The 10,179-nt window shown below is 42.3% G+C and overlaps 1 protein-coding gene and 1 pseudogene across 6 annotated transcripts; both read left to right on the top strand.

The window, feature by feature from the left end:
- Nucleotides 1-461: 461 nt before the first annotated feature.
- On the top strand, nucleotides 462-1,262 carry LOC113224947 (annotated as a pseudogene). Its single transcript, XR_003309579.1, has one exon. The product of XR_003309579.1 is annotated as a 60S ribosomal protein L7a pseudogene (transcript).
- A 4,468-nt stretch (nucleotides 1,263-5,730) lies between these two features.
- LOC113219488 (DNA-directed RNA polymerases I, II, and III subunit RPABC4) lies at nucleotides 5,731-9,391 on the top strand. 5 transcript variants are annotated; one of them, XM_026454953.2, is made up of 4 exons: nucleotides 5,731-6,154; nucleotides 7,271-7,340; nucleotides 7,758-7,850; nucleotides 9,053-9,391. In XM_026454953.2, exons 2-4 carry the CDS (start codon nucleotides 7,280-7,282, stop codon nucleotides 9,073-9,075), a joined length of 177 nt encoding a protein of 58 aa, XP_026310738.1. In that variant the 5' UTR covers nucleotides 5,731-6,154; nucleotides 7,271-7,279; the 3' UTR covers nucleotides 9,076-9,391. The 5 variants fall into 5 exon arrangements, with proteins under 5 accessions (XP_026310738.1, XP_026310737.1, XP_026310736.1 ...); XM_026454952.1 differs by lacking the exon at nucleotides 5,731-6,154 and adding an exon at nucleotides 6,534-6,614; XM_026454951.1 differs by lacking the exon at nucleotides 5,731-6,154 and adding an exon at nucleotides 6,546-6,633.
- The last annotated feature ends 788 nt before the right edge of the window (nucleotides 9,392-10,179 follow it).

Raw genomic sequence — 10,179 nt, 5'->3', positions numbered from 1 at the left:
TTAGGAAGGCTAACGTGGCCTACAGTGGGATGCCATTAGAAATCATGTATAAGAATGTTCGCCTGGAAATGTTTTTCCAAACTGTCAAATGTAAAAAGCAAGTTACAAACTGACCCCTTTTAGGTTAAAAATATGGATATACACAGGATGAGGTCTGAAAGGTATGAATAACTTGGATACGGTACCTTTGTACAGGATTATGCTTGCTTTTTAGTTGTGTCTTTTTATCTGTGTTTTCTTCTCGTGTTTCAACAATGAATATATACAGATTTTGTGATAAAAAAGTTGAGCTGGGCCTGGTGGCTCACGTCTGTAATCCCAGGACTTTGAGAGGCACACATGAGAGGATGACTTGAACCAAGGAATTCGAGACTAGCCTGGGCAACATAGACCCCTGTCTCAAAAAAAAAGATTTTTAAAAAATCTATTAATAAAAACCGGACTGACTCTCGCCGCCCAAAATGCTGAAAGGAAAGAAGGCCAAGGGAAAGAAGGTGGCTCCGGCCCCTACTGTCGTGAAAAAGCAGGAGGCCAAGAAAGTGGTGAATCCCCTGTTTGAGAAAAGACCTAAGAATTTTGGCATTGGACAGGACATCCAGCCCAAAAGAGACCTCACCCGCTTTGTGAAATGGCCTCCCTATATCAGGTTGCAGCGGCAGAGAGCCATCCTCTATAAGCAGCTGAAAGTGCCTCCTGCTATTAACCAGTTCACCCAGGCCCTGGACCGCCAAACAGCTACTCAGCTGCTTAAGCTTGCCCTCAAGTACAGACCAGAGACAAAGCAAGAGAAGAAGCAGAGGCTGTTGGCCCTGGCCGAGAAGAAAGCTGCTGGCAAAGGGGATGTCACCACTAAGAGACCACCTGTCCTTCGAGCAGGAGTTAACACCGTCACCACCTTGGTGGAGAACAAGAAAGCTCAGCTGGTGGTGACTGCACACGACGTGGATCCCATCGAGCTGGTTGTCTTCTTGCTTGCCCTGTGTCGTAAAATGGGGGTCCCTTACTGCATTATCAAGGGGAAGACCAGACTGGGCCGTCTAGTCCACAGGAAGACCTGCACCACTGTCGCCTTCACACAGGTGAACTCGGAAGACAAAGGCGCTTTGGCTAAGCTAGTAGAAGCTATCAGGACCAATTACAACGACAGATACGATGAGATCCGCCGTCACTGGGGCGGCAATGTCCTGGTCCCCAAGTCTGTGGCTCGTATCGCCAACCTCGAAAAGGCAAAGGCTAAAGAATTTGCCACTAAGCTGGGTTAAATGTACACTGTTGAGTTTTCTGTACATAAAAATAATTAAAATACAAATTTTCCTTCAAAAAAATAATAAAAAAAATAATAAAAACCGGACTGAAATGTGTTCGTTGTTTACAAACATCCCTTTTTGGGCATCATGAACTCCCAAGTACCCTCAATGCCAAATAAATTTTTTAAACCCTAATTTTTTCATTCAATAAATATTTACTGGGCATCTATTATATGCCAGGGACACTCCTGCTGCTCTTGGCAGCTTCTTCCTAGTCTCCTTTTTCTGGCTTCTTTTCTTGGCCTACTCCCTAAATGAGAGGTCCTACCTCAGCATTTTTATTAGTTTATCATCCCATGCTTATGTAATTCTTATTCAGAACTTCAACCATCACTTTTAAGCCAGTAACAGGCACTGCCACCACTCTTCTCTGACTGGATATTTCTCCATCTGGATGTTCCTCAGTCATCCAAAATCAAACTAACATTATTATTATTATGAGACAGGGTCTTGCTCTGTCACCCAGGCTGGAGTGCAGTGGCATGATCTTGGCTCACTGCAACCTCCACCTCCCAGGTTCAAACGATTCTCCTGCCTCAGCCTCCTGAGTAGCTGGGATTACAGGCGCCCGCCACCAAGCCTAGCTAATTTTTGTATTTTTAGTAGAGACGGAGTTTTGCCAGGTTGGCCAGTCTGGTCTCGAACTCCTGACCTCAGGTGATCCACCGCCTCAGCCTCCCAAAGTGCTGAGATTACAGGCGTGAGCCACTGTGCCCGTCCACTAACGGTTAATTTCCAACTATGTGCCAATTACTGGGCTAGGTACTGGGAATACAAAGCTGACACAGCCACAGTTACTGCTGTTGAGGAGCTCATTAGTATACAACAAGTGCTGTAACAGAGGAACAGTAGCAGCACAAAGAAGAACCAGCTAATCCTACTGGAGAACAGAGTGCATGAGATAGATTTTGATGTACAAGTGGCAATTTAAAAGGCAGACAACAGGAAATTCCTAACTTAAAATGTGCAAGGGCAGGAAAATTTCAAACTCAAAACAAAATGTGCAAGAGCAATTGGGCACATGGAGAAACTGCAAATAATTTGTTATATGCAGAAACTAAGAGTTGTTGGAGGAAAAGATTAGAGAAAATTCCTGAGAAGTGAAGAAGCTAAGTCTTGGAAAGTTCTGTTTGCACATTAAGAGTTTGAAGAGCGTTTTTAGAAAGCCCACTCCGGTGGCAGAATGGAGGACAGAATGAAGAGAGGCAAGGGTGGCTGCCAGGAGACCAGTAGAAAGCTACTGCATTTCTCCAGAAGGCAGTGGGGGTGGAGCAGAACCAAGACGCGACATTCAGTTGGCAGAATCAACTGCATGGGGCAAGGAGTGAGGGAATGAAGAGTATAGGCTTGGGAGAAAATAAGATGCATTTAGTGTGAGGTTAAGTTTGAGGTACCTGTAGGACTGTAAAGAATTAATGAATTACACATTCTTCAAGACAGCACCTCTCTGAAGCCTACCCTCACACGCACTGGTAGAGATCTCTCTAGCTCTTCAAACAAATCTCTACTACAGCCATTTTACTCTTTCCTGCCCCACATCTGCAATTCTGCAGAATTCTACTGAATTTTCTCTGTGTAGTTTATTATCTTCTAAAATCCCATACTATCTACTCATTTTTGTTTAATGTCTGCTCCCCATCTCCATCCCAATGTAAACAGGGCAGGGAATTTTGCCTATGGTTAAATAAAATCTACATAACCCCAAAACCATTTAAACTTTGCCCTTTTCTTTTTTCTCCAGTTAATTAATTTTTCTTGAGATATTTTTATTATGATTGAGGAGTAAAAGACCATATCATATCTCCTTTATATTGTTCAAGGAAGAATCATTTTCACCTCTCCCCACCTTTAAAAACGGGCAAAAAGACACCTAGTTACATGTAGTATGCCTGAGCTTTACTTACATACTCCGGATTTAAGTCACTGAGCTGTAATTTCATATTTTTTGCTCACCACAGTCTTTTTGCCTTTTTGCTTCCCTTTTTTTTTTTTTGACAGAGTCTCGCATTGTCACCCAAGCTGGAGTGCAGTGGGACAATCTCAGCTCACTGCAACCTCTGCCTCCCGGGTTCAAGCGATTCTTGCAACTCAGCCTTCTGAGTAGCTGAGATTACATGTGCATGCCACCATGTCTGGCTAATTTTTTGTATTTTTAGTAGAGAGAGGGTTTCACCATGTTGGCCAGGATGGTCTTGAACTCCTGACCTGAAGCAATGTGCCCACCTCAGCCTCCCAAAGTGCTGAGATTACAGGCATGAGCCACCATGCCCAGCCCTTTGCTTTCCTTTCTTGCATTGGGTGTCATACCATCATTGACTTCAGAACTCTAAAAGCTGTCTGCTTACCACAAAATCTGATGCTTCTTTTTGGGACCATCCAATAAAATGTAATGGGAGATTTCCCAAATTACCATGATATTCAAGCTCTCTGGATATATTTAAGTGAATATAATCAAGGAAAAGGGAAACATAGAGATTCAGGTGAAAAAAACCAGCAACTTGCATCTCCATAACCTTCTGAATAAAGAGTTAAAAAGCACTATTGTCCAGGAGGGCAAGACAACTACCCCCATTAGAACAGAGCAATACAATGATGTCTGGCATGTAGTACATGCTCAGAAAAAGTTAGTTAATGCTATCATTGATAATAGGGTAGCTTACACTGACCATACTCCCAAGTGATCCTAAAATTACCAGTCTTTGCTGATAGGAAAGAGTATGTTGGATCGGGAACTAGCACCAACATGAATTCTTGTTGAAATTCTGAATCTTCTTGCTATGACTTGTCATTACCTTGCCCTTTTGTAGGGCCCCAGGACCCATTTGTATTCTACCTATGTTGATTCATTCTGATCTCCATAAATTGTTCTGCACCAGAATTATCTTGATATTTCAACTGGAGAGTTAGAATACAAGATAGCTTGTAAATATGAAAGTATGACTTTTGGGAACACTCTGTCATCTCTCTTAGGTTAACAATGGTTCCATCTAATAGTTCTTAAAGGCAAGCCTATTGTGCCTCTTCTGTTAGATCACCTCTTTGGTTAAGAGGAGAGTTACTTTGTAACAGTGCTAATGGTTAAAATATTTATGCTCTGTAAGCCTGTCTGTGAAGAAAGAAGCCAGGAACTGCTTGTTTCCCTGAAAGGTTTTTAAATGGCATCTTCCTGGAAAGATCAACCTAAATCTCTCAAGCTGGTCTGGGGAGATGCAACAGAAGGAGTTTGAACTTCTGGAACTGAAAGATGAAGCTCAAAGCTCTCAGATTTCTGGATGGAGAGCCCGAAAGGAGTATAACCTGCTTAATAAAATATCAGACATAGTGCGTGTTGGGGGAAAGAGTGCCTACTTCTTTCATTAACTTTAAAATAGTTATTAACAAGTTGTTTTTAAATTTTTTTAGGTAGCTTCATTTTCTTCACCCTACTAAGTAAAATATCTTCTGCAAAAAAGGGAAACCAACGTAAACGTTCTGAACCCAACTGATCCATCATATTGAAATTTTGATATTTGAAAGAACACACCTCCACTGAGCAGAGTGTTTTGTTGTTCTATGGTGGAATACATAGAACGCAGGGAGGGAGAGTAGACAACAAAAGCTACCAAAATCTCTCAGATTTAAGTGGGAGTTGTTCATGTAGCTATCATCACACTAGCCTTTGCTTTAAAACAAGTAAACGGATTTGGCAAAGGATGTAACAGTAGTGTGTCCAGAATTGGTGGGTTCTTGGTCTCGCTGACTTCCAGAATGAAGCTGCAGACCCTGGCAGTGAGTGTTACAGTTCTTAAAGACAGTGCGTCTCAAGTTGTTCGTTCCTTCCAGTCGTTCGTTCCTTCATGGTCTCACTGGCCTCAGGAGTGAAGCTGCAGACCTTTGTGGTGTTACAGTTCACAAAGGTGGCCCATCCGGAGTTGTTTGTCCCTCCTGGTGGGTTTGTGGTCTGGCTGGCTTCAGGAGAGAAGCTGCAGACCTTTGCGGTGAGTGTCACAGCTCATAAAGGCAGCTGGGACCCAAACAGTGAGCAGCATTAACATTTATTGCCAAGAGCAAAAGAACACAGCTTCTCCACCAAGCTAACGGACCCCAACCAGGTTGCCGCTGCTGGCTCCGCTGGCCTTTTATTCCCTTATCTGGCCCCACCCACATCCTGCTGATTGGTCTATTTTAGAATGCTGATTGGTGCATTTACAAACCTTTAGCTAGACACAGAACACTGATTGATGCGTTTACAGCCCTTTAGCTAGACAGAAAAGTTCTCAAAGTCCCCACTGGATTAGCTAGACATAGAGCGCTGATTGGTGCGTTTACAAACCTTTAGCTAGACACAGAGTGCTGATTGGTGGGTTTACAATCCTTTAGCCATACAGAAAAGTTCTCCAAGTCCCCACTCGTCCCAGAAGCCCAGGCGGCTTCACTTCTCACTGGCACTGGCCCGGGGACTTTGCAGCACCGAGTCCCGGGCACTCCCGCAGCCTAGAGGGGACTCCTCCCCAGATCAAGCCCAATAGGCGCCGGCGGGCCGCGCCCACCCGGAAACAGCGCAGGACCGCGAGCGCCCCGCGCAGCCCCGGCTCCCGCCCGCGCGTCTCCCTCCACACCTCCCAGCGAGCAGACAGAGCCGGCACCGGCCTCGGCCAGCCCCAGAGAGGGGCCCCCACAGCGCAGCCACGTGCTGAAGGGCACTTCCAGCGTGGCCAGAGCGGACGCGGAGGCCGAGGAGGCGCTGAGAGCGAGCGAGGGCTGCTGGCACGTTGTCACCTCTCAGTAGCCTATGAGAGAAAGGGCCAGAAAGCAACAACAAAATCAAGAGAAGGATAAGAGGCAGCTGCCCCACTGCCACACCACAGGTATCAATTTTTTAAAACAATCTGGAAAAGTGTTTTCCCATGTGAAAATCATTGGTGTAGTCGATTCTATTACGTTCGTCCGAGTAACGGCTAGCCCAGTACTTCATGAAAAGTGTCATCTCGGTTTTTCTAACCCTCTACGCTTCTGGAAAAGTGTTACTTTGTACTACTACATTAGTCAGAAACACACACCGCCTTGTACTTGCATAACTGTTACAATGCTCTGCTTTCCTGCAAAATTAAAATAGCTGGGGACCAAACAGGCACTTAAACCCGTAAAATCTAATAGAAGGCCCCTGCTTTACCGCCTTTGCGCAATCCGGACTCTCGGGCCACGCCTGGGGCGGAAGAGGCGGGGAGGGAGAGAGAGAGAGACACAGACTCCGCTGTGCGTCATGTACCAGCGCCGGAAGTTGGTCTGGACGCCTAGACGAGAGGGTTGTATTTCGAAACGCGCAGTGTAAGTTTTTCCGTGCTGTGTAGGTAGCCAATTGGCGGATTGGGGTTTGTGGTGGATATTTGGGCCAAAACTGGAAGGACACTTGGGGTAAAAAGGTCCGGTATGAGGTAGAGTTGAGAGTGCCTGGGGATACAGTCCATGCTATCGTTCTTTTCCCTATTTTCTTTTAGTTTAGATGTTTAGCCAATAGGAGTTATTTCATTGTTCTTCCCTTCGGTTAGCCTGTTCCCCTGTTGAGGGATGTAATTGTTTTTGGCTAACTTCTACTAGAGTTTGGGAAAAATAGAACTTGTGTTAAACGAAGACGCGAACTTTACAGTCAGATCTGTATCCCTTTGACTTTTAGTAGCTGAGTGATTCTGCGGAAATTAACGTGTCTGAGTATCGGTTGCTTCATCTATAAGATAAGAGTGATGTCTCCGAGCATTGTTACGAAGATTATAATGGCCTATCATGTATGGAGTAGTTATTATGTCCAGTTTCGGGTAAACTCTCAATACTTGTGTATATGCGTTTCGTGCTTGAGACCTATAGGATTTGGGGAAAGGAGCAGATTAGGAATTGGGATCTTTTTAGCTTTTCCTGAGAAAAATGGGCCCAGATGGACTTGTGAGAAGCCGTTTTGAGATATTAAGTATTTGAGTCTGTGATTTCAGGGGCTAACAATGGACACCCAGAAGGACGTTCAACCTCCAAAGCAGCAACCAATGATATACATCTGTGGAGGTAAGAGTAACACTTACATAAAGTAAGAATATTTTATTTAAATTTTTTTGAAATTGTTACATTTATTCTTTGCTTAAATGAGTTACCGGTCTTCAAAGTTATACAGTAGAACACTTAGCAACCATAAAAAAAAAATCTCCTTGAGGTCAGTAGACCTGGGTTCGTCCTTGGTCTTCCGTTTACTAACAGAAAAAAACAAAACTCGTTGAGATTTCATTCTCTCTCCTGGAAATATGCATGGCCTACAACCCTTTTCTTTCCTACCTAATACATTTAATAATAGCAGCACACCCTTGAGATTGAGTATATTTTAGTGTTTTGAATTGCCTTAGGTGAAAAATATAGTTAAGATAATTTGTCTGTAATATTTTCCTTTTAGGCATTGAGTAAATTTTTTTTTTTTTTTTTAAATTCTAGAATGTCACACAGAAAATGAAATAAAATCTAGGGATCCAATCAGATGCAGAGAATGTGGATACAGAATAATGTACAAGAAAAGGACTAAAAGATGTATCCTTTTAACTGTGCTTTCTAAATATGAGGTAGGAGGAAATGAGTAATGCTGGGGTTGATAAAGATGAATGATAGGGATACATTCTGAGAATTGTGTCCTTAAGCAATTTCATCATTCCTACAGAAACCTAGACCGTATATCCTACTATACATACACATCTAGGCTATATGGTATAGCTTATTGCTGCTAGGCTACACACCTGTACAGCGTGTTATTGTACTGAATACCATAGACAGTTGTAATACAGTGTTTTTGTATATCTGAACATAGAAAAGGTACAGCAAAAATGTAGTATCATCTTATGTGACCACTGTTTATATGTGATCCATCTTTGACCAAAACGTCATTATGGATGCATGACTACATTTGTATAAGTATTCATTCTTGAGCTTGATTTTATGGACAAGCTAAAGTTCACAAGGAGAAATACAAATTTGTGTATACTACCTAATGGAAAAAGTTGAGCATACGAATTGTTCAAACATTGAGAGTAGGCCAAGCATGGTGGCTCACACCTATAATCCTAGCACTTTGGGAGGCTACAGAAGTTCAAGACCAGCCTGGGCAACATAGTGTGACCCCATGTAGAAAAAGAAAATACTGAGTAAATTGTTATAACTAACACATTTTTTTTCTAGATCGACAGATTATCACCTTTAACATTGCTTTAGTGTTTTTTTTTTTTTTTTTTTTGAGACGGAGTCTCACTCTGTCGCCCAGGCTGGAGTGCAGTGGTGCAATCTCGGCTCACTGCAAACAGCCTCCCGGGTTCTCGCCATTCTCCTGCCTCAGCCTCCCGAGTAGCTGGGGCTACAGGTGCCCGCCACCATGCCTGGCTAATTTTTTTGTATTTTTTAGTAAAGATGGGGTTTCACCATGTTAGCCAGGATGGTCTCCATCTCCAGACCTTATGATCTGCCCACTTCGGCCTCCCAAAGTGCTGGGATTACAGGTGTGAGCCACCGGGCCTGGCCTGCTTTAGTGTTTTTTGATACATTTTATGGAAAAGGTGGTGATAAAAATTGAAAGTGTTTTTAGTTTATTTAAAAACCAGTTGTCATAGTAAATAGTGAATTCCATTCTTTTTTGTATTTTAAGTTAAATAACAAACCAGCTTATTGCAAAGAGAAAGTGACTGAAATCTTCAGTTTTAATAATGTTTAAGTACCGTTTTTGTCCTTAACTCAAATTAATACAGTGGTTGTTTTTGATGCTCGATGAAACCTGGGAATTCAGAGGAGTATCTTCACTTATACTTGGATTTGCTCTCTTAACGTTTCTGATTGTTGTATAGCTTTCGATTTTGCATACAGTAGTTCTCCCTTATCTTTGGGGGATACATTCCAAGGCCCCCAGTGAACTCCTGAAACCTCAGATAGTACCAAACCTTTATACGCTGTTTTTTCTATATATACTATGATATATATATGAGATATATATATGATAAAGTATAATGTATAAATTAAGCATAGCAAGAGATTGATAACAATGTAATAGGACAATGATAACATACTGTAATAAAAGTTATGTGAATGTGGTTGGTCTCTCTTGTTCTCAAAATATCTTCTTTTATAGTACTCACCTATTTTAAAATGTGGTTGACTACAGGTAACTGAAACCACAGAAAGGGAAACTTTGGATGAGGGGGGCACTACTGTACTTAGGAATACAACTATATATACATATGATTTTATTTTTAAGACCATATTGTATTTGGGTATCTACTAGTATTTTGTATAAAGCAATTTTTTGTTCCATTACATTACTTTTTGTTTTATTGTATATGTAATCTGACACACAATAAAGGGTAAAGTTGCTTCCCCAAATCACACTTTTAATCAAAACCTAGAATCATCTGCATTCCTTGTTAAAAATGCAGGTTTCAAAAAGTACAAAAAAAACACTAGCCGGGCGAGGTGGCGGCACCTGTAGTCCCAGCTACTCAGGAGGCTGAGGCGGGAGAATGGCGTGAACCCGGGAGGCGGAGTTTGCAGTGAGCTGAGATCTGGCCATTGCACTCCAGCCTGGGTGACAGAGCAAGACTCCATCTCAAAAAAAAAAAAAAAAAAAAATGCAGGTTTCTAGAACCCTCTGAAGTTCTGATTAAATAAATTTATTGGAAACCACTCTCCTGTGTCACTGTGTCATTTGATATGGAGTATACCATTTTGCTTGTCAATGTGCATACATCATCTTGAGTTCAGTTTTTCATTTATTACTAGGTATAGGCCTTTCTGTATTTTCATATAATGTTTGACTGTCTTTTAAATCTCAGAATCATGAAGGGAAACTTTGTTTTCTGTAAGGCAAAATCAACCCCAAGCA

The sequence above is a fragment of the Piliocolobus tephrosceles genome, chromosome 7 (assembly GCF_002776525.5).
Source record: "Piliocolobus tephrosceles isolate RC106 chromosome 7, ASM277652v3, whole genome shotgun sequence".
Taxonomy (NCBI): domain Eukaryota; kingdom Metazoa; phylum Chordata; class Mammalia; order Primates; family Cercopithecidae; genus Piliocolobus; species Piliocolobus tephrosceles.
This window is presented reverse-complemented; position numbering and strand designations above follow the sequence as displayed.

What these genes read in the sequence shown, in the direction of transcription:
- LOC113219488 (XM_026454953.2), top strand. Translation starts at nt 7,280, where the DNA reads ATGGACACCCAGAAGGACGTTCAACCTCCAAAGCAGCAACCAATGATA. An exon ending in AATGATATACATCTGTGGAG is followed by an intron (nt 7,341 to 7,757) that starts GTAAGAGTAACA and finishes TTTAAATTCTAG; the next exon opens with AATGTCACACAGAAAATGAA. An exon ending in CAAGAAAAGGACTAAAAGAT is followed by an intron (nt 7,851 to 9,052) that starts GTATCCTTTTAA and finishes AAATTAATACAG; the next exon opens with TGGTTGTTTTTGATGCTCGA.